At 53.3% G+C, this 23,661-nt stretch overlaps 1 protein-coding gene across 3 annotated transcripts; it reads right to left on the bottom strand.

Annotated features, from left to right (window-relative positions):
- Positions 1-1,437: 1,437 nt before the first annotated feature.
- Positions 1,438-23,020, bottom strand: LOC133352382 (probable G-protein coupled receptor 153). 3 transcript variants are annotated; one of them, XM_061567990.1, is made up of 6 exons: positions 22,464-23,020; positions 12,512-12,692; positions 10,919-12,104; positions 8,808-8,988; positions 8,012-8,247; positions 1,438-7,271 (listed from the first exon to the last, which is right to left on the bottom strand). In XM_061567990.1, the coding sequence occupies exons 3-6, from the start codon at positions 11,774-11,776 to the stop codon at positions 6,399-6,401; spliced, it is 2,148 nt and encodes a 715-aa protein (XP_061423974.1). In that variant the 5' UTR covers positions 11,777-12,104; positions 12,512-12,692; positions 22,464-23,020; the 3' UTR covers positions 1,438-6,398. The 3 variants fall into 3 exon arrangements, with proteins under 3 accessions (XP_061423974.1, XP_061423973.1, XP_061423972.1); XM_061567989.1 differs by having other exon boundaries at positions 10,919-12,695; XM_061567988.1 differs by having other exon boundaries at positions 10,919-12,692.
- Positions 23,021-23,661: the final 641 nt, after the last annotated feature.

Below are 23,661 nucleotides of genomic sequence, written 5' to 3'. Positions count from 1 at the left end.
GAACCTTCAGACTGGTGGAATCCGATGAGCGATGCAGCTCTTATTTCACGTTGCAATCAGCCGTGGTCTATCCACTGTTGTGTTGAAGGCCTCCTCCCCAAGCTGTCTTGCGATGCAATACATCCACCGAGAGCGCCTCTGATGCCACCGCTCCGTTTACTCCACGTGGTCTTTTTTGTGAACTCATTTTGGCTTCGGCTGAGTCACGAGCGTCGCTCACCGGTCCACCGGCCGTCATCCAACCACGAATCTCAGCCTGGGCGAAGACACCGCCTTCCTCAACAGTCTAACTAGCCCGTGTATGTCCTCGAATCTAAGTGTCACTCTTCCTCGGCGTAGTTCTAAGCGCGTCTCATGGATTTATTTTTTGGGGAAATAAAAAAAACCGACGTCGACAATGAAAACCGGCGTACCCTAACTGGTAACCAACAGCGTGCCTCGAGAAACAGGTTTCAATCGGTGCACATGACCTGCTGTGGGCATGGACCGGAAACGTCGAACTTCATCGGTCTCGAATCTCCCGTAGACCACGTGACTTCTGCGTAGCCACACCCCCCCGCCCGCCCCGCCCACTGTGAAAACAGACGCTGTGCTGTGCAGCAGCGTGGAATCCCCGATGTCGCCTCTTCCTCATCCCTATCTAAATCTCCCCTGACCCTTTGCTCTCGTTCTTCCATTCCCTTTCCATACTTTTTCCTCGTGTTTCCCTTTTCTCCTTCATGTATTATATCCTCGACGATTCCATTTACCGTGGTGTGCCACTGGTAAAAAAGAAAAAAATAGGCTCGTGGACACCGACTATTTTTTTTTACAAGTGTGGTTTCACACGATAACTCTTAACTGCGGTGATATGGGGGAACCGACATCGCAGATCCCATTATCCGTGGGGTTTATACGTGAATTTTACTCGTACGTACGTTGAACTTATTTCGCACTGTGCGTAGCCAACCGTGCTAATTAAAAAAAAACTATTCAGATAACCCTCCGATAAAAGTTAATAGAGAGCTGCTATGGCTACGTCGTGTGAAATAGGACAGCGGAGTTCTGCACTCAGTGAATGCTACCTGAGGGCCGTGGCATTGTCATCTCCACAGAGCTGTTGTTGCCATCGACGCAATCGGCATGGTAGGTTGTATGTGGAACTTTTTTCTCACCGTACGTAGTCAACTGCGCAATTCAAAGGTCGCTCCTTACCGTGTGCAGCTCCCAATGTCTCAAACACGATCTCTTTGGTCAATTGATCCACTCACCTTTTTCCACTTTGTTGATTGAGCCCATTACGTTAAGTTAATGCTTTTTGGTAATTTTGGCGAGACTAACCTGGTCTCTTCATCTCAAATGAACTTGGAACTTAAAATATATCTTTGCGTCCACCACTCAGGAAAGAATTTCCCCACTTGTGTATTCTTTGAATGTCGCTGCTCATTTTATTTTAAGAGTGAGAGCAAACATTCATGTGGAACAAGCAACAGTAAACCCAAACTTTACTACAATTGTTAACAATCTTACAACAACCATATGCTTTTTGGGGGGGCAACGATTTTCCAAAAGTACGAAAACAAAACAAAACTCATGATGACACAATAACCTCACAACGTTAAATGTTGCGGCCGTATTTATTTTACGTCGGCCTACTCATATTGACCACCGTTGGATACACCGACCAACAAGAGCCTGAAATGTGAACAGCCGAATTGCTCAAGGGCACTTGCTGTGGCTTTCAATAATAAGCTAATTCAATATTTCATTAGACACTTTCCCACCCCCCTCCCCTGTCGAGACCTCAACATCAATGCAGAGACCACATCCCCTCGTCCATCGCTCTGGCGTATAGAATTAGATTTTTTTTTTTTATCAAGGCATACATATTACAAAGCGTGTATATTTGGATTTGATATTATCACAAGATATACATTATTTTTCCATTGATCTTTATTTAACCGGGACGGACCCTTGAGATTCACGACACGTGTCCAAGGCGACTCTCACAGAGATGGCAGCAGCTCATCAGTTCCACTTGGGTCCGAGAAAATAAAAAAAATATCCGCAGACACAACTCATTAATTCACAACACGACAAGAGCAATAATCACACACCATTGCGCACACATTCCGAAAATAAATAGTAAGAAAATAAAACTGAATAAATTACATCAAGATCGCATGAAATAATACAATTTAAACATGTTATGAAAGATATAAAAAAAACACATTCTAAAACCATAGTAATATTGAATGCGTGAACGGAAATAAGCCCCCGGTGCATGAGTAGGTACATTTCCAATCTTGTGACAATGCAAATATTTTACCTTTTATTTAAAGACATGATCCAAGCAAGCAGTCTCATATTGGAATCCGCGTGTTTGAGTGCGTATGCCACAATCTCCAAACCGATGTAAATTGGGCATGCAAAGTGTTCCTGTTTGAAGATGTAGCGCGATCGCACGCGACTGAGAGCAGCACTTCCAATGTTGATGCGATTGCACTTTCGGGTGAATGTCACGACACACACGTTACTACATGTGGAACTCTCGCAGAGCAGGGCACGCTCCACACGTGAACAGAATGGCCGCAGATATCAGAAAACGACTTCTCAGTTCCCTGCAAATTACATCTGATCCACTTTCGGACTGCTACACCTTTCACACACAGCCAGCTATAGAGATGCTCGTCACATGGCAAAATCATTTATTTTATATTTATGGCTGGACAAAAAAAACGAATATCCGCCATGTAGTCTATCAAGTGGCGTTAGCGAGCGCATATGAAGGCGGTTGGTGTACCTAGCACCACGTCCAGCCACCTTTGTCTCGTTGTGCTGACGTTTCACGCACTGCACCAGGTACTCATTGGGTCGACCGAGGGGGGGGGGGGGGCTCAGGAGCAGTTCAGGTATTCATCACCGATGTCGGCTGTGAGCACGAATTGGGTCGCTCAGGGTGCGTAGCAGTGCCACCACTCCACACGCGCACACTAGAGACTGCGTGTCAGGGCTATACACGCACACACAGTCAGCCTCTTTATAAAGGTGAACGCACGCAGTCCATGGATTCATCATCACAGCATCGGCATCCGTAGATGACAAATGAGACTGTAACTTTAAAGATGCCACTCATCACTGCTTCAATGTAAATTAGAGCACATGTAAAATAAAACAAATTCAACCACGTTACATTTTCAGATGACAAATATCATAATTGACAACTCTTCTGGGTGAAGGCTCCCCCATGGCGTGTCGGTCATGTGGGTTTTTTGACCATGCTTCGCCAAGCTGGTCAATGCGGGTTAACGAAGAGGGGTCTTGCCGGGACTGGTCCACATATCACACGCCACTGATGTTAGCCACGTTTGTTTTCTAAGGCTATCATCAAGTGACGAGTGAAAGTTGTTAGCTGTGGCTGGGAATCGAACCCAGGACACCAGGTTTGCGGTGCAGCGTACGAACCACCGCATCGGATCTCTGCGCTAAAAAATATGCAAACATTCTGCCATTGAAACCGCCAGACCGAAACATTAATGCCGGAGTGATTCAATTGCGATTCAATTGCGTTGTTTCAAAATCGATGATTTTAAATTCACCCCCTGTTACACAATCATCCGAAGTCAAGCACCAGGTTGATAACGAGCATCACTCCGCTCACCTGCCAAGCGGTCACCTCGAGCTGCGTGGGAACAGCAAAGAAGAAGATTTGGTAAACTGTGGAAAGGCAGAGGTTGGGGAGTGGCCTTTGAATAAAGGACTGCTGTTTCAGAGCTGCTGGCATAGCTGCGAACGAGCAATGGCGGGTTAAGTCTGTAGACTTGTCTGTACCCATGAAGCGCCACGTTACGCTAAGAGCCAGCGCACTCCATTGTCACAGCACTGTGTGGGTGTCTTCCACGCACGCGGCACGCGGCAGTGTTGTCAGTCATCTCGTAAGTGCACCGTCAAATCTCGGCGATGCCATCAACAGCGCGAGGAAGGGGGGGGGGTAAAAGATAAAACATCCGCGCCCGTTGTTGTGGGGACACTGCGAAGACTCGAGATGTCAAAATCACGATTCGATAAACGGACGAGTTGACGAACCGCGCACGTTCGCGGGTTTGTGAACCCAACGCTGCAACTGATATCGGTTCGCAAGACAGAGCTTGCAAACGGATTTAGTTTTTTGTACAAAAGTTTTCGTTTCGTGTTTTTTTACACATTTTTTACACCTAACAAATTTCACTGTGTTATTTACATTTTAGGAAAATGTACCAAAAAAAAAACTTTACGTATATTATAAACATTGCACAACATCGAGCGGGGATACTAACGAAACGGGTTTCTTTTGTTTTAATCAGCTTAATATTTTTCAGACGTTACCGGAGCGGTGATTAATCGCGCCGATTCCTGTAAAGATTCATCGTTAAACAGTCACAAAGGTCACACCTCCTCATGAATAATAGCCCAGAGAGAGACGTCGTTTTGAGTGCATTGCAGAGGAGACATATCTGACAGCAGATATGCGATTCCAAATACTTCACCGAAAACACACGTTGTATTATTTAAAAACGTCAGACTCAAATCCGCCGGATGGGGTAACTCACACGAGGGTATCTGAATGCTCAGGCCATTCAGTTCCCATAAAAAAAAAACCCGAATTCGTCGATGGAGAAATCCTCCTGAAGTTGGTGGCTAGCAGCAGCAAGGGAAACGCTGCGGTCCTGCAATTGGTAACAGATTCTGGTTCCCACGGCGACCCACGGCGACCCACGGGTTTCCACGAAGCAAGTCGGAATTGTACGTTTTTGCGGGTTGCCGTTTGGGTTCGGGTCAGGCGACAATGCGCTAAAAATGAGCTGACCCGCGCCCGAGTGGCAAGCCGTGACAACAGCTGGGTTCTGACGAGATTCGCTCTGAGGGTAACCGGCAGGTAGCCGGGCAGCGGTGGTAGCTGCGCTGCACGTGGCTGTCTGTAACCCAGCAGCGCCGTGGCAGCACCGAGGGTTGGTGGATCACCGCACGGATGGCGTTGTGAAACTCCCTTCCCGTGGGCGACGAGGTGGTGCCATACCCTGGCTCGCCAGAAGGCGGTGCACAGGAGAGGGCGGTGGAGTAATCGCCATCTGTTTCTATCTGTATGGGGATAGAGCGTTGCCCCCTCACGGGTTTCCTCCCCCACATATAATAAACAACCCATTAACTTGCTGAAACATCTTAAAATAAAAACCCAAATGTGGCAGCACCCTCCTGATAATGAGTCCTTGGACTCAAGTGTGGCTTTGCTCGATAAGTGGGAATTCTGGGACCTGCTGAAGAGGAATGTAAAGGCCCATACTTGTACTTGAAATAAACTGCAAGACAGAAAGAGGAGCATCGGTGAACAACTGCAAATCACAGACACCAAATGGACTCTTGGGAACAGCAAATGGGCTTGGGCAGGACGCATCCACGAGAAGGGATGACGACCCATGTACAGGCCTTACGAAGGAATGGCGGCCGCAACGCGTATGGGAGAACGTGTCCCACGTCGGTCGCCGGGGAGATGGCAGCGTTAAGACCGGTTCTTGTGAAGGAGTGAGATGGACTGTGTTGTTGTATTGTTGTTGTAACGTTCTGACCTGCCCCTACCGGACATCTGTGAAAAAAAATAGCTCGTCGGTTTTTTCCAGAAAAAATAAATATTCAGATTCTTATCAGAGGGCCAATAGAAATGGTGACAGCGTGATGAAGCCTTCATCCAGCAGTGGATAGACCATGGCTTATAATGATGACGATGATCACGGGGTATGCCTTTCAGAGGGATACAACGACTGTTAGCACAGTCTCACCCACTCATCGATGTGCCTTTGCACACAGCTGCCCGAGGCTTTTGTAAGATCGTCGGACGTTCACCAGCGTTCTTGTTTTTGAGAAGCAATTATTTTATTTAAGCAATGGCTTTCTCTCCAGCACACCCCAGGCACTTCTTGCTCTGTAATTACATTTTTTTCACGTCGATGCAAGACTTGAGCCCTGTGCAAAAGGAGTAGAGAAAAAAGAAAACTGAAATCAATTTTAAAAAATGTTTTATACGTTTCCTCGCCATTAAAATTCACAGCTTGTTCTGGGCCACGTGTTTCTTTTCCCACAACCGAGACACGCCGTGACATTTCTCACCACCCTCGTCGGCACACAGGAGCCTCTTGTCGCGACTTCGCCACGACAGCGGCTCCGCTCGCTTCCGTTCGCACGCTTCCGGTGAATGCCGAGCTCGCACAATGCGTCGTGAGGACAGGGCCAAGCATGGCTCCGTCGAGCGCCCGCTTCCTACGTCACCGCCGGGCTGACGCGACGGCCTGCGACGACCAACGGTCGCTCGCCCGTCTTCTTTCCGCACGGTCAGCGAGTCGGTCGGTCGGTCGGTCGGTCCGGCTCGCCGCCTCGCACGTATTCGCTCACGACGCGGCGCTCTCACTCGCGGCCGCGGCGACGGCTTCCCCCCGCGCTCCCCGCTCGCACGCAGACCGAGCGCAAGCGGCGACGGCGCCGTCCGACCCGTCGCGCGTCGCGCCGGCCGCGCGGCCGCACGGTTTCACGGCGGCCTCTTTGGCCGGCGACACCGAGACGACCGGCACGGCAAGTCCTCGGGCGTCGCCGCCGCGCGTCGGAGTTCCCCCCGCGGAGCCGTCGACGCCGGAGACCCGAGTCCGCTCTGCGGCACCGTCGTCCCCGCCGCCGCCTCCTCCTCCCGCGTCGGCGCTGGGAGCGGCGGGATCGGGGCTGGGGTTGGGGCGAGGAGAGAGGGGGGCGGGGTGCCTGCACCGCGGCTCCTCCGCCAAGTCCGCCAGCACGATCGTTCGCAGCTCAGCGGAGTCGGCCGGCTCCGTCGCCGCGGCGCTGGAGCCGCCGCCCCCACCGCCGAGCGTCACCGACGTCTTGTCGATGAAGCGCGCCACGTCCTCGCGGCTCACGTACCGCGACGACTCGGGCGCCCTCGCCGCCGGCGCCGTCTCGTCGCCCACCTGGCCGGCGTCGTTGCCCCCGCCGCCGCACGGCAGCCGCTGCCGCATGAGGGCCCCGTAGTCGTCGGAGAGGCGGCGCCGCCGGTGGTGGTGGTGGTGGTGGTAGGCCGGGTGGCCGGCGAGCTGCGGGTCGGAGTACGGCGCGAGCAGGTAGCCCCCGCCGGGGCCCAGGTCGCCCGGCTTGACGGCGCCGTGGATGTGGATCACCCCGGAGCCCCCCGTGGGCGCCCAGACCTGGAGGTACGCGGTCTGCGCGCCCTGCCACACGTCGCCCTCGTCGTGGGAGAAGCGGCGAGTCTGCGGCACCTGCAGGGAGAGAGCGCGGCGGCCCAAGCATCGTCGATGTCAGCATCATCATCGTCGTCGTCATCGCTATCATCGTCGTCATCGTCACCACCATCATCGTCATCATCATCATCATCGACATCCCATCATCGTCGTCAATATCGATATCACCATCATTGTCGTCGTCACCATCGTCATCACCATCGTCATCATCGTCACCATCATCATAGTCGTCGTCATCATCACCATCAACATCATCGTCGTCACCATCATCGTCATCGTGTTTCATCATTGCAATTGATTTCACGACTGTTGTCATCATCCTCATCATCTTCTACAGTGGCGTAATCATGACTGTAATGTTGTCATGGCCATCGTTACTGTCATTGCTCATCGTCATTGTTTTCATCGTCATTGTTATCATATTCGTCGTCGTCGTCATCATCATCATCATCATCGTTATTTAACATCGCTACAACAGTCAGCTCTGCAGGGAATCTTTGTCTGTGTGCGTGCATGTGTGGGGAGATGGCCAACGTGTTGTTCGGAAAAATGGAGGGAACTGGAAAGAGAGGAAGGCCTAAGAGGGAATGGCTTCACGATGACATAAAGAGATTGGTGCCAGAAAGATGTGGCCACGACTTGTGCATATTGCCACAAGACAGAGAGGAACATGTGCGGTGGACACCTGCGGGATTTTTGTCCATGGATCGTGATGGTGACGGTGGTTTGCCTGTTGTGTGTGTGTGTGCGACTGCCACCTGCAGGTACTGCATGCGGTCTCCCTGCGGCAGCTCGCAGAGGGGGAAGCTGTCGAGGCCGAGGTGGAGCTCGGAGCTCCCCGGCTCTCCGGGCTCCCCGGCGGTGCCGCAGCCATCGGCGCCGCCGCCGCCGCCGTGCGTGAAGCGCTCCACACTGAGCGTCTCGGGCGGGGCCAGCGGGTCGAAGCGCTGCGCCGAGCCGTAGGGGGACGCGTAAGGGCAGCCCGCGGACTTCTCTGCACCCAGCGGTCGCGCGAGGAGAGAGAGAGATGTGGGAGAGATAAAAGGGAGAGATAAGAGAAAGATAAGAGATACACGCAGACGCGGAGAACAGTAGGTCTGAACGTCCATCATTGCGCGCTCTTAGGGACGTGCCGTTCTGACCGCACGGTCTCTGGAACAGCAACAACAGCATCAACGCTGCTGCGCTACGTCTGCTGCCAATCTGGCTCAGACGCAACAATGGGATGTCGAGTATCTGCTGCCGGTAACCGGGTCAAAAGGTCTCCTGGGCCGGCGAGCGTCGCCACACACGGGCACAGCGGCAGCCACCTCACGGGGCCTCAGACGCAGCTCCACGACATCCGCTTCCGCGGGCCGTCCTCTAGCACAACGGCTCGCGTCGCCCTGCGAGAGCCGTGACAGATTCCGCGTCGGCGGAAAACGACGACGATGACAACAACCAGAAAACAATAACAGAATCGGAATTTTTTTCTTTAATCCTGGAGGAATCCGATGAGCTATCAAGCTCTTTCATGCAGATGTCCAGTCGCCAAACCCGCGATCGGCTCCGCACCCTCGTCGCTGGCCAACAGGGCGAGGCACTTGTCCCAGATGGCGCGGCAGTCGGCCCGGTAGCGCTCGCACAGCCACACCATGGCCGGGAAGAGCATGGTCTGCACCAGCGAGCACCAGAGGCAAGCGATCACCATCCACGGTCGCGCCGCGTCGTGCCGGATGCTCACGAAGCTCACGGCCTTGAGGGACGGGGGTCGGGGGGACAATGGGAGGGTGCGGGTGGAACGACAGAGGCACAAGCAAAATAAAATAACGACGTTGATCGAACTTTGGATTTTCTTATATTTGTACTATGCTCAGCGTTTGTGGCCTTCTTTGTGGATATCCGCGGTCATTTCCTGATATTGAAACGCTGTCGATTGCTGTAACTATTGGTTGTTATAATTATTGGTTATTGTAACGATTGGCAACAGAAAAAGGGGAGGCATACGACGCTCTATTCATTCACGGATTGGTTTGGATAACATTTTTGCTTCGAATGGCTGTGGTGGAGAGAACATCAGCCAGCCCGGCCGCATCGGCCAATTTGTGTGACGCCACTCTAACCGCGCCATCTCAACGCAAGTGGTTGTTGTCGTTGTCGTTCATCAGTGAAATACAATAAATAAACAATGCGTCGGAGGAACGCAACTGGAAAACACTGAGGAGTGGTAACGATTGCATTGAAATGTATTTCATCTGGCAGTTGGATAGCCAGTGGCCGATGACGACACCGATGGCAGAAATCACGATTTCAACTTGCAACGCTCCTCCGCACGGCATCCTCTCACTCTCAGAGAGGAAGATAAAAGACTCAGAGAGGGAGAGAGAACGGACTCATAGAGAGAGGTGATTGGGCCAACGTTGCGTAAACTAAAAAAATATATATTTTATTTTAACAGGTAAGGCTCACTGAGCTAGATAGATCTATATCAGAAGGGACCTTGACACAAATGATAGCTCAACGAAGTGGCTTACAGTATCATCGTGTGGAACATTTATAGCAGCCAAATACTCTGAACGCACGTTTCTAAATGTGGTTGTAAAAAGCGAAGGACCCAGAGAGACATGCAAACTCCAAATATACAGGTGTCAGGGTTGAGATCGAACCCACGACCTCCTGCATACTAGGGCAAGCGAAATAACATCTCGCCACTGTGGCGCCTTGCATGCTTACTGGGTAAGCACACGCGGCGTCCTGAGAGAGCCTCCACAGACGAGGCCGCAGCAAAGAAACAAATTATTGGGAGCATCTCCGCTCCATCGTCGATCCGGGGTCTAAAATTAGTAGCTCCGGCTCCTTCCTCTTTTAATTGAACACCTCCGGTGCAATTTGTGACATCGGTGAGCGGACGGTAGCTTCCGATTAATGAAGCACTTTACACCCGGCGAGCGGCTCGTATGGCCGTCTCTGCACGGCCCAGTCTACCGCCCGCTGTCGTCGAGAAAGAACAAGAGGAGGCCGCAGACAACCCAGGGAGATTGGAGCACTGAATCGGCACCGTCGAAATTCTGGGTTTAAAAAGAATCCAGGTTTCGGCCACCCGCTGCGATTAAATCGGGTTCTCCAGCGCAGCGAGAGTTGACGGACCAATGACCGCACAATTAAAATAATCTCAAGTGCCGGTGATGCACACTGTCCAGAAACACGGCACTCCTGCAATCGGGGTCGTTTGGAGCAATTCCCATTCGCGACCATTTGGCACCACGTGCAAATCAAACAGAGTGGCTGGGGAAAAGACCACAGTCTCGAAAAACGATCAACTATATTTTATTTTAACAGGTAAGGCCCACTGAGCTATACAGCTCTTTTACAGAAGCGACCTGGCTATCACAAATGACAGCTCAATGAAGTGGCTCGTCATGACGGTGGAAATGAATAGCAGCCAAATACTGTGGAGGGAAAAGACGGAGGACCCCGGAGAGAAATCCACGCGACCACGAGGGGAGAGAACATGAACACTCCAACTATACAGCAGCAGGCGCCAAGGGCCGGGATCGAACCCCCTGTATACGAGGCAAGGCAGTTAACATCTCGCCACCGTGGCGCCCAGGCTGACAATACACCTTAGCCGGCGTGATTCTCACGGGAGGGGTGGGTCGGGGGATGGCAAGGACGACGTCGCTCACCATGATGGGCATGGCGGCCAGCGCATCGTAGAGCACCACGACGGCCGTCACGAGGTAGGTGATCTGCAGCGACGTCCGCACCGACTCGGAGCCGTCGATGGACGAGCGCCGCTTTCCCTGCGCGTCCTCCACCACGATGGCGGGCACCGTGAACGCGGCGTCCGAGGCGCCCGCGGCGGCGGCGGCGTGGCCGCGCCCGCACCCGGCGCGCACCGTCTGGAAGAAGGCGACGCCGATGCAGGCGACGCTCATCGCCGAGCTGCCCGCGACCAGCAGCAAGAAGCAGACGGCGAAGCCGAGGCCGATCTTGCCCACGATGAAGCGGCAGTCACGGTGGTAGAAGCGCTCGGCCGTGTCGTGCCACCCGACGGCGGGCAGCGCGCACAGCACGAACGACACCGTCCACACGCCCGCAACGGTCTGCAGCGCCTGCTTGCGCGCGTTGCTCAGCCGGTAGTTGACGGGCCAGCGCACCATCCACATGCGGTGGTAGGAGAGCGACGTGACGGTGAAGCTGGTGGCGAGCGTGAGCGTGTAGAAGGTGGACACGAACACCTTGCACACGCCCTCGTTCCACTCGAAGTCCGACGAGTACTTGCGCATCTGGATGACGGAGTACATGGCGATGGGGACGCCCGCGTTGAGGGCGTGCGTCGCGCCCAGCGCGCAGATCAGCATGTCCAGCGGCTTCCACTTGTGCTGCTTGGCCGTCACGCTCAGGATGCCCCACACGTTGGCGAAGAACGCCACGAGGGCGCAGATGAGCCACGACAGCGACTGGTTGTAGGGCGCCCGCGGCTCGTCGGCGCTCATCGTCGGCGCGTGGCTCAGGTCCCTCCACTTGCTCAGGGGCGGCATCGAGCGGGGAGTCCCGGCGCGGCCGGGGGCGGCCGCTGCCTCAGAGCGCGAAGGTCGGCCGACGGTGGCGTCCGAAAGACGCTCGAGTGGACGGTGGCGTCCTGAGGTGCCGGCGACGACGGGGAGCCGGTGGCGAGCCGGCGGATGGCGCGACCCCGACGAAGCATCCGATTCGCCGATGCGGTCGGTCGGGTGCAGTTCAAGCGATTGCCACGACTGGGGCTGCGGCAGGCGATTGGCAAGAAGCCGGCCGGAAGATTCTCGCCGTCGGCCGCTTTCGTCGGGTTTGCCGGTGAGCGCCGCAGCTGCGCGCCATTCTGCAGGCCACCTTGAGAGGCGAAGGGAAATTCAAGTTCCTGGCGCGATCATCGCCACCGAGAATTCAACCGGCTGGGGGCTACGGCGGCGATTAGCAGCGACGCGCGATCGCTGAACGCCGGTGGCAGCTTCCGAAATGAAAAGCGGTAGATATTAATCGAATCGATTTACATCCCCTTCTCCATTCCTCACGTGCTCTCTCTGCACCCTGGCGAGCGTCGCCCGCCAACGGAGTCTCTCCTCTCTCGCACGCTCGCTCGCTCGCTCCGGATCGCTCCAACAATCCCCCCCTCCTTCCCCCACCACAGGCCGCCACGCAGCCCCGATGCTAAAATTAGAAACCTAATAACGACGATAATGCGAATTATAATAATAATATATTTCGGTAATCGCTATTCCAACGAGGCGAGAGCGCACCTTGCAAAAGCGAGACTCTTGTCAATTCATTAGCGCTCCTTTTGTTAGCGCGGAGGAGATGGAGATGTGGGTCACGCGGGGCGCGGGGACACAGCTGGCGGCGGGCGGCGGGGGGCGGCTGCCGCCACCACCACGGCGCGGGGGGCCAGAAGCATCGAGCGGCAGCATCACACGCGTCCGCCTGCTCTCTCCGAAACAAGGGAGGGGAGGAAGGAGGGAAGGAAAGGACAAAGGCGTCCAGTCGCTCGCGGGATGAGCGCCAACCCATCGGGGGCGAGCAGCGGGGACCACAGCCTCTCGCCTGCTCGGTTCCCGCCGGCCGGGCCGACCGCTCCGCCCGGCATCGCACGCCGCTCGTGCGCTCAAGACGGCCGCCGTCGATCGCAACGCTCGGCACCAAACACGCCAGAAGCGTTCCGCTTTGGCCCAGATTTTTCCTCCGCCCCCCCTCCCCCCCCACACTTGTGTGGCGAATGGCTGCTGTTGTCGTTGTTGTCGTTGTTGTTATGCACCTTTGTTTGCGTGTCTGGCGGCGGAACTGGCTGCTCGTTTGCATGTCCACCGGACGGGGTGCTCGCAGTCGCGACGGCTCATTTTTTTTGCACGGTCCAAGTGACGCCGCCGTCAATTTGGGGGGGGGGGGGGATTAACGCAGCGTGGGCATGGAAGACCCGAAAGAAAACGGGTAGCTGAGAAAACCTTGGAACTAACACAGAAAAAGAGACAAATTAGGGCTAAAGATCAAGGTATCGGACGAGATGGCGACGAAGTACGAACAGCTGTGCAATGAGGTGAGGACAACGGCAGAAATGGCTGGAGAAGCAATGTAGCGGACGTTGAATACTGCGCTGGAGGATACAAGAGCAGGCACGTGTACGAACTAGGCAAGGGCACAAATAGGAAGTGGTAACACAAGGCCAACGGCGATACAAGGCAAGGACGATAAGCTGTAGATGGATGTAGAAGAGACAAAAAAAGAGATGTATTGAATATTGTGGCCATTTATATGGGGATACGGATCAAGAGCAAGATCTTGTATTAGGGATACGGATGAAGAGTAAGATCTCGTAACGGCATACGGATCAAGAGGAAGATCTCATATTGGGATACGGAAAACTGCTGGATGGACTAGCAAAGGGCCATTGAAGCCGCGAAGAGAATATCAGAATCAGAATCTGTATTTATAGTGCAGGAGGAATCCGATGAGCTATAAAGCTCTTTTTCACAGATGTTCAGTCGGGCCACAGGGTAAGAACGTTACAACAACAAACAATACAACAACACGATAGGAGTGCAAAGTTCAAGAAATGTAAACAAATCACCCAAACACAAACAAATTCAACTAAACCATCCCCATCCTACCAGGCAAAGCGCACCGAGGTATTAACTTATTTTTACGGGAAGCGATCTGGCCATAAATGATAGCTCAACAAAGCGTCTTATCATTTGGACATTTATAGCAGCAAAAACATTTAAAGAATGTTTTACACATAGCCTTTCGCGACGAATATTATCCATTAGAGGGTTAGATGGCGTCGTTAAACCCGCCACCACCCGATGCAGTCAATTAGTAAGGTTTGTCACGTAAACAAAACATGCCAATTCGAATTGCCAATTCGAATTGGCATGTTTTGTATATTTATGCAATGCAACCCAAAAAAAACCTCGATTATGAATCTAAATAATCTCACTGCATGTTTCTTGCGGGGCCTTGTGCCACCGCTCGCGGGCGAAGGCCGCTGTGGGCCGGGGGTCGCCGTTCGAAGTGACCGCGTGCGAGTGGTGACGGCGGTGGCGTGCTCTACATTGCATTGGGAATTCAGGCCCTCATTCTGAGCCAGTAGAATGCAGGCCCTCATTCCAAGCCAACAGAATTCAGGCCCTCATTCTGAGCCAGTAGAATGCAGGCCCTCATTCCAAGCCAACAGAATTCAGGCCCTGATTCCAAGCCAACAGAATTAAGGCCCTCATTCCAAGCCAACAGAATTCAGGCCCTCATTCCAAACCAACAGAATTCAGGCCCTGATTCCAAGCCAACAGAATTCAGGCCCTCATTCCAAGCCAACAGAATTCAGACCCTCATTCCAAGCCAACAGAATTCAGGCCCTGATTCCAAGCCAACAGAATTCACGCCCTCATTCCAAGCCAACAGAAATCAGGCCCTCATTCTAAGCCAACAGAATTCAGGCCCTCATTCCAAACCAACATAATTCAGGCCCTGATTCCAAGCCAACAGAATTCAGGCCCTCATTCCAAGCCAACAGAATTCAGACCCTCATTCCAAGCCAACAGAATTCAGGCCCTGATTCCAAGCCAACAGAATTCACGCCCTCATTCCAAGCCAACAGAATTCAGGCCCTGATTCCGAGCCAACAAATTCGCATCTCTAGGAATCAACAAGAGAGTATGCCAGCGTTGTCGTTCGTGAAACAACAAACACTGGAACAGACAAGAGCAAATACAAAAAATACACATTGAGTTTATTTTGATTTGCTACAAGGATGATGATCCCCTTTCACCAGTTTCCTGGCTATATTAGACGGGAGAGCCGTGGTGTTGTGACCACAGCAGCAAAAACAAAGACAACGACTTCGCAATTGCAGAGAACAAATAAGGAATATTGGTCAACTCACAAACGAGGCGTTTGACGGTCGTAGAATTTGGTGGCGAAATAAATAAAAGCATGCAATCGGGAAAGTGAGCTGCCTAACACCACAGTAGGAATTAACTGGTCCTAATTAAAGCAATAAAAGGTTGCACACAGAAGAAGACCTGACGATGCAGGCAGTGATGAGCAGGAAACTGGCATCATTTGGACACATACGTTTGATGGGCAACAACAGACATTTTTTAAGTGTTGTTGTTGTTGTTGTTTTGGAAACATGGAATGAACCGGACAGCGAGGAAGACCTCTAAGAGAATGGCTTGACGACAAAGATTGGAGCCAGAAAGATGTGGCCACTACTTGAGCATATTGGCACAAGACAGAGGAAAGTGGAAACAAATGACGAAATGTGCAGTGGACACCTACGGGTTTTCTGCGCATGGACCGTGATGATGATGATGATGAATTAAAGTTACTTAGGACCCCACTTCCAAAAGGAACAACACATCCCAATGGGCACGGACCCGATTCTCAAGGGAAGAGGCTGAAATAGGTTTCAAAATGTCCTTTAAAATGTTTATGAAATTATAATTTACATCCCATTTTTTTTGATCCACTGGTGAAAGAAGGCCCTCCCCACGCCATACCGGCCATGGGGGTTGTTCGACCATACTTCACCACGCTGGTCAGTGCGGGTTGGTGAAGTGGGGGGGGGGGGGGGCAGGACCGACTCAGATGGCACTTGCTGCTGATTTGAGCCGTGGAAGGGAATCGAACTTTGGTCGTTGGTTTCAACACTAGATTAATTGTTGATCATCAATTCCTGCCTGCGTGGTTCGACGTTTCGCGAGCATAGTAATCTGTTTGAATCGATACGTTGAAGCAGAATTGATAAATGGGAATTCACTGGTTGAGACTGACGGACCGAACGGAAGCCAATTTTAAGAACATTCCGGAAGGACATCCACTGCAGCGGCGATGGAGCAATGGCATCAGCTTGTGTGCAAGGTCTAGGCTGTAGCGTTGGATCACTCAGAGAGGTGGCGATGGCTTGGGCAGCCGTTCACAGATAAAACAAATTATTTGGTCATTGTTTGCTGTTGCTGCTGCGTTGGCAGGAGTGCAGACGCACAGCGAACAGCAACAACTCAACGCATTCGTCAACAACACATTATCGGCGACGTTTATAAGAACGGCCATTCGTCACAGCACATGAGTTCGAGTGGGTGGGGAACGTCCGGCCCGTGGGCAGTATAAAGCTCGCGAAATAAATTGGTTGTTCCAGCCATCACATTAGGAGTGAGTTAATTAAATGGTTGACCAAATGTAATTGACTAATCTTTAAGTTGATAATTTTGTATGGCCCGCGAATGATGTTATAAATGTCCAAATGGCCCTTGGCAGAGAAAAGGTTTCCCACCCACTAAACAGATCAAATAGCTCATGACTGACGATCAAGGCGACGCATCTAGAGCAGGGATCTTCATTGCAAGGCCCGCGGGTCACTGCTGACCCCTGGTGGCCTTGAGTGCGGTCCCTGACAATACACAACGATTTAAACCTTTCGTGACTGCAGGGATTCATCTTCTTGGTTCTTTCGGTAAAGTCACATAAAAGTGAGATAATAAAATAATAAAAATAAAACATTGTATTATCTTACTATGTTTTATTTTTATTATTTTATTATCTCCCTTCTACGTGACTTTACCGAAAAAACCAAGAAGATGAATACACAACGAGTGAACACCCTCCCCCACCCCATCATCATCGTGCCGTTAAACCCCCAATGGTTTCAAACGAGTGGCCGCTCTCGCACCGATCACGTCGCATCGGCGAAAGTGCCCTCCCCTCCCTGCCCCTCTGAAAATTATTCAAGAACACTGATCTAGGCCATCAAGGGACAATGCATGTCACTGGGACACCAACGCCGTATGAACACAGCACTCGCTCGCAAGCAGAAGCAGCAGAATAACTGCATGGAGGAGGAGAGCTGTAAAGTCGCCGTGGACCCCACGGCCGTGGCCGTGGCAGCGAGCGCCGATATATTGTTGTTGTTGTTTGTTGTTGTTGTTTTAGCCGTGCTACCCGAGCCTGGCGCGAGGACTGTGCCAATGCGGTGCTCGCTCGGTCCACGCTGCGGCGAGAAGGTGCGCCGACATTTAGATATTTCTATATTTCTGCCACGTGTGGGTGGTGGCGGTTATTTCTTTATTTTACACGTGGCTAGCTCAGGGAGATGCGCAACGATTAAAACGGGGCACGTACGCCGAGCCGCTTGCGAGGAATTGTTCATTATCGTCGGGAATTAACGAGATAATGAGTGTTAACTCGCACGCCCACGCACGCACGCACGTGACGCTCCCCTCTCGTCTCGCCCCACCAACCCCTCCACCCCAGGCATTTTCTGTCCAAGCCACCAAATCAACCGTCGCTCAGAGGGGAGGTCGCTCACTCTGCTCTGCTACAACACCCCCCCATAGTCTGGAACTCGCTTCCCTTGGTCACCCGTGCTGTTGACTCCCCTCCTACCTGTTCAACGCTAGGCTCAAGCCATATTTAAACTATTCAAATCTATACATTGTTATTTTACCAGGTAAGGCCCACTGAGCTATATAGATCTTTTTTTCAGAAGCGACCTGGCTATCACAAATGACAGACCAACTAAGTGGCTTGTAAATGTATAGCGGCCAAACACTCGAATGGCACGTTGATTCTAATTATGGAGGGTAAAAACTGGAGGGCCCGGAGAAAAATCCACGCGACCACGGGGAGAGAGACACGCAAACTCCAAAAAACAGGAGTCAGGGTCGGATTCAAACGCACGACCTCCTTATACCAGGGGTCGGCAACCAAAATAACAAGAAGAGCCATTTCTTTCCAATTCTGTACAAAATTCAGTATTTCAAGAGCCGCAATGCATCTATGTACATACGTACATATCGTCAAGAAGCAGCCCGTAAAGAGCCGCATGCGGCTCCGGAGCCGTAGGTTGCCGACCCCTGTCCTTATACCAACACAATGTCGCGCAACATTTCCAGTCTATGTTACATTTCAACAGGATATTATTTCATCAAACTTCTCAACGTAACGTCATCTCAAGACGCTGCGCATTACAGAGAAATACATTTGCATGTTGAGATTGTGAGAAGACGTTTTGGGGGAGAGGGCGAGCTGAGCGGAATTAATTTTGTACTGATCCAGATGTGCGGAAATATTTGAACACGCAAAGGCCAAGACCAGTGGCGTCCGGGTGTGGTGCTGGCCACTCACCCCCTCGTGCGCCGTACCGGCCTTCAAAGGTGGTGCTGCTACTAGCTAACAGAGCACTTGCCCCAAGTTTGTGACGCCTACACGGGGGACCTTTGCATTTGGTGTCGCGATGATTACCTCTGCGTATGCTCCCTCGTGCGCCACGCTCCACGGTGGCGAGACGCGATGCACAAGAATACACAGATGCACTCTCCGTGCGGAATATTAATTCACATGCCGCGCACACAGGCGGCCAGAATGGGTCCCGTGGTTAGGCAGTGAGCGATCGGGAAGCTGCGAGTTCAAATCCTTGGGGTGGTGTTTTGGTGGAGGCTGGTGGGTGGTTGACTCAGCCCATCAACCCTCCCTTCCTAGGGTCGATAAACCGAGAACCCATTTGTGGGAGAAGTTAATCGTGGGTTGTGCTCTGGACGGACGAGGGTTGTTGCCACCTTTCCCCCCCACTGCAGACCAAACCCAGACACAGTACAACCGTCAGTCGGCACTGGGCCTATTGCCAACAATCTCCGCTGCAGTCTACTGCAATAAAGTCAAGCCAGATCTCGCGGTGCAAATCAATTGTTGTTGCCACCCGAACACCACAGATGCCAATTCCCGCACCGCTAACTGGAGTTAAACTCGGGATAGGTGGTAACCCCTGGGATAGACTGTGCCCCGACAAACGAATGTGGAACATCTCCCAGTGGCTCGTGGCTGTGAACACGGAGATGAGCCACCGCCTCAAATGATCATTTGCAGCAGGAAATCAACTTTGATTCGATGCAGTTTGGCAGTCTGTCTATGGCGACCGGGATGCTCTCTGGGTAGACAATCGTCACCCGTCTGGGTCTGCATCAGCATCACAGCACTGCCTCTGTAATGGCGTTAGTGAGTGTGTGCGTCTTGACACGAGAGAGGACGTGTCTGGGTTAAACAAACTGGCATCCTCTCTCGTTCGATGGCAGAACTGTGCCTTATATTTTCACTTTGAGCAGTTCCAACGCCGTCCTCATTTTGCACGCACGAACACAAACGTCCCCTTCCCGTGTTAGCCCTTTAACAGACTGTTGGGGCAAGTGCTGTTAGCGAGCACCTGTGAAGGCCGGCAACGGCGCTGATGTTTACACGCTGCACCACGTACTCATATTGAACGCCGAGTTGACCGACGGTAGCCAGGCGACATGGACTTGCTGCGGCGTGCTCGCCGCTCGCTGCTTCACAGTGGGGACGTTAAAGACCCCCTGGCGTCGTTCGCTCGAGTCATGCGCATCGTGTGACGGCGCCACGCTCCACATTTGTTTCCAAATGCGTTCCAAATTGGAAAATTGCACCGCAAATTACTCACTTGGGATCACGCACACGCGCACACGCACACGCAGCAGCAGCAGCGGTGGCTGAGGCAACCACAGGCCCCCTGATGGCAGCGGCATAAAGCCACACATGCCCACTCTCGCAGGACGAGACTCGTCTCCTGGTCTCGCGAGCTCTCGCCCGGGTTGCACACAATCAGCTCCGACACGAGCCGGGCAGGTTCAGATGCACCTTGTGACACAAAGACAAAGACACCACTCCCCCGTATAGCCCCAACAGGCTGTTGGGGCAAGTGCTGTTAGCGAGTAGCACCTATGAAGGCCGGCATGGCACAGGTGGGGATGGGTGACCAGCACCTCGCCCGGCCGCCTTTGTCTCTCTAGCGGGCGATGTTTACACACCGCATCAGGTACTCGTTTTGGGGCTGAGTCGTCCTAGGGGAGGCCCAGGAGCGGTTCGGATAATCGTCACCGGTGTCGGCCATGAGCAGGCATCGAACTCTGTTCGCCGGGTTCGTAGCGCAGTGCGCTCACCGCTCCACCACCGCTCCCCCCGCACGCACGCGTCACCCGGTGATCTCGCGTCCCAGTCTAGATGAGTAACAGGCAAATAGTTAGTGAGCGTGTGCGTCTTCACACTGGCATCCACAATCCTCCATCCTCATCATGAGCCAGGGTCAATCCGCTGCCGGATCAAGGCCTCCCCAAGTCGTCACCAACGCTCACGATCCATCTCTCTGGCGTGTTTATCCCCCTCCTTCGACTGACATCCCGTCACCAATCTCGTTCCATCGGCCATCATAGCTCCCTCCCACCTATGCGCCTTAACCTAAGGCCGCATCGGTGCCATCAGCAGCCAATATGACATTTAATCTTCCTCCTCCTGTCTCCGCGGCGTCAACCCGAGCAAGCATCGCGCCACGCACGACGCTTCATCTCCTCCGCCATAGGAATGTGGAATGTCCACGAATTGCTTGGCACAGCGAACAGGGGTTGAATCCCCTGCCTCGTGTAGCTCTCGGTGAACCATTCAGGGGTTGTGGTGCCGCGTGTTCGCCTTTCTGACCCCGTGCCCCTACCGGACATTTCTTTGAAAATAAATAAAGATTCATAGCTCATTCGGATTTCTCCTAGGACAAATAAAGATGATGATGATTCTGGTCGGCGACGATGTTCGACGTTTTTCTCCGCGTGCGGGCAGAGCGACGCAGCGGCCTGTCAATATAACCGCGACAGCTCTGCCTGGCTGCCTGGTGGGAGTTTTTTCTGCGAATGAGAGACTCTGAGATTGGCTCGATTGAGCGGGGCGCCGCGTTATGTAAGTGCGGCAGAATTAATGAGGCTCGCGGTCCATTGCCAGCTTGCCCACTGATCCACAGAGCCACGAAACCGCCTCCAGAGGCATACAACATGCTGCCTACACACCCCTCTTACTGGCCACACTGGTGGGAGCTGTCTGTGATCTGCCACTGTGGAGGCAGCAGCAGCAGCAGCAAGGGGTTGGTGGGTCACACAAAGAGGAAACTTCCCGTGTGCGTCAAGGGGCTGCCATACCCCGGCTCGCCAGGAGACGGCGGTACAGCGAAGTGTGGACTCATCTCCACAACAAGAATAGCGTTCACCCCTTCTAGAATACACCAGGCGTGCTTGCAAAACGTATATCCTATTTGCCGTTCGAGCATCTGAACATTTGTTTCATTGTCAGAAAGGGTAAAGCCTCTTCTTAATTTCCATGTATTCCATCTGTACGGGGGATCGAGCGTTGCCCCCTTGCACAAGCCGTGGGGTTTTCACCGGGCGCTCCGGTTACCTCCTGCCCACGTTGAATGATGATGATAATATGAAGCACTCGTCCTTAATTGGCTGGAAATAATAATCATCTTAAAATAAATGAAAGTCCAATGTAAAAGCAGCGGGAGCCTTCTGAAAAAGAGTCGAACGACTCAGTGTGGCGCTCCTGAACAAGCACGTTACATGATCGACTTTGTTCTGCCAGTGGAAGAGCTCCACATGCACTCCGCATGCACTCCACAAAGCACGCGCACTGCCAGTGCACTCACACGCGCCTGGCCGACCATGCCCGACCCTCCCGAGAAGGTCTTGAGACTCAGTGACGCTCCCACCCGCGGGTACAAAGTCACCATGTCAACTGTGCCATGCACGATGCGTGTGCGTGTGGCAGTGTGCGTGTGGCACACGTGTCATTGTATGCCAGCGCACTGCGCTACGATTCCCGCTCACGGCCACCACCACCAGTCCTGGGCCTCGCCTAGGTCGACTCGGCATCAAATGAGTAGCTGGTGCGGTGTGTGTAAGCATCGCCACTAGGGAGACAAAGGCGGCCGGGCGTGGTGCTGGCCATCCACCCTCTCGTGTGCCCTGTTGGCCTTCATAGGTGCTCGCGTACAGCACTTGCCCTATAAAGGCGATCTCTGTCTTTGTGCATGCCATACACGCGTACACACATGTGTGTACATGTGTGTACACTTGTGTACACGTGTGTACGTGTTATCTTTGAGCTGAATCACGAGCTCACTCTCAAACCCTTGCTGCGTATGCACGTGCCACGGATGAGCACACATCTCAGCGTATGCATGCCGCTCCGACGGCTTTCGGCGCCGTGTGTACGTGCGTGTATCAGCGGACGCGTACCCAATGAGCTAAAGCACTCGGTGCATTGTGACCTAAACAGCGGTACTTGGGTGCGCATGTGTCAGTGCTGCGTACAGTCGAGTACACGCACGTATCAGTGCACGTGCCACCACGCCGTGCGTTGCCGCGGGCTCACCTCCGATGCGCTTCGCCGCTCTCCACCACCGCCGTTGAGCCTCTCTCATCCGCAGCGCCTCCCGAGCGAGCAGGGTCCCGTCTCCCTACGCAGATGTGACGATGATCATGGGCGAGCAGAGGAGGAGGAGGACGACGCTGCTGCTGCTCATGATAAAGAGGTGGACCAGTTGGAGGAAGCGAAGGAGGATGATGATGATGACGACACAAGCCAGCACTGGCGGGATGGAGCTGGGGATGCCGCACCGAGCCCGGCTCATCCGCGATGCTGCTCCACACGAGGAGAGCAGCCGGTGACGGCGGCTGGTTGTGGGGGGAGGGGTGGGGGTTGAGTGGGGAGCGGTGGCGCAACGGTTAGCGCACCGCGCGGCGGACCTTCGCCTTCCCGGTCACGGACAACACCAGTCAATGGCAGGTGAGAGCCGAACCGGGCCTGTGCCTTACACCGCGCCTAGGTGGACTCAGCCATAAATGAGTAAACTGCAGGTGCAGTGTGTAAACATCGGCGCTGGAGATACAAAGGCGGTCGGGCGTGGTGCTGGCCACCCACCCCGTCGTGAGCTGTTCCGGTCGTCATAGGTGCTACTCGCTAACAGCACTTGCCCCAACAGTCTGTTTAGGCTATACGGGGGATCTTTTGTTGTTTTGTGTATATGTGAGCGGTGGCGCAGTGGTTAGCGCACCGCGTTACGAACACCGGGAATCAGAGTTCGATTCCCGCTCCTAGGCAAAATTGGTGACGAATATCCGAGTCGGTTCTGGGTCTCCCCTAAGTCGGCCCAGCCGTAAAATTAATACCTGGTGCGATGTGTGAACATCGCCACGAGGGAGACAAAGGCGGCCGGGCGTGGTGTTCAGCCAAACCGCCACATCGCGCGCCGTGTTCGCTGCCAGTCGATACAGCCTATATGGGGGATCTTTGTCTTTGCATGAGCGTGTCAGTGAGTGAGCGCGTGTATGGCTGTGTGGCTGTGTGTGTGTGGCTGTGTGTGTGTGGATGTGGATGGCTGTGTGTGTGTGGCTGTGTGTGTGTGGCTGTGTGTGTGGCTGTGTGTGTGGCCCATATACGTGTGGCTGTATGTGTGTGTGTGTCTGTATGTGTGTGGCTGTATGTATGTGGCTGTATATGTGTGTGTGTGGCTGTATGTATGTGTGTATGCGTGTGGCCTCTATAGCTGTGTGGGAATGTGTACTTTCAC

This window comes from Lethenteron reissneri, chromosome 40 (genome assembly GCF_015708825.2).
Source record: "Lethenteron reissneri isolate LAM-NWPU_2019-01 chromosome 40, ASM1570882v1, whole genome shotgun sequence".
NCBI classification, from domain to species: domain Eukaryota; kingdom Metazoa; phylum Chordata; class Hyperoartia; order Petromyzontiformes; family Petromyzontidae; genus Lethenteron; species Lethenteron reissneri.
Note: the sequence above shows the minus strand (reverse complement) of the source record. Positions and strands in the feature narration are given on the sequence as shown.

Bases quoted from the DNA above. Each gene is read 5' to 3' on its own strand.
- LOC133352382 (XM_061567989.1), bottom strand. From the start codon at position 11,776: ATGCCGCCCCTGAGCAAGTGGAGGGACCTGAGCCACGCGCCGACGATG. The intron at 8,989-10,918 runs GTGAGCGACGTC...CCGTCCCTCAAG, and splicing joins TGGCCGCCATGCCCATCATG to GCCGTGAGCTTCGTGAGCAT. The intron at 7,272-8,011 runs GTGGCAGTCGCA...CTCTCCCTGCAG, and splicing joins ACCGCATGCAGTACCTGCAG to GTGCCGCAGACTCGCCGCTT.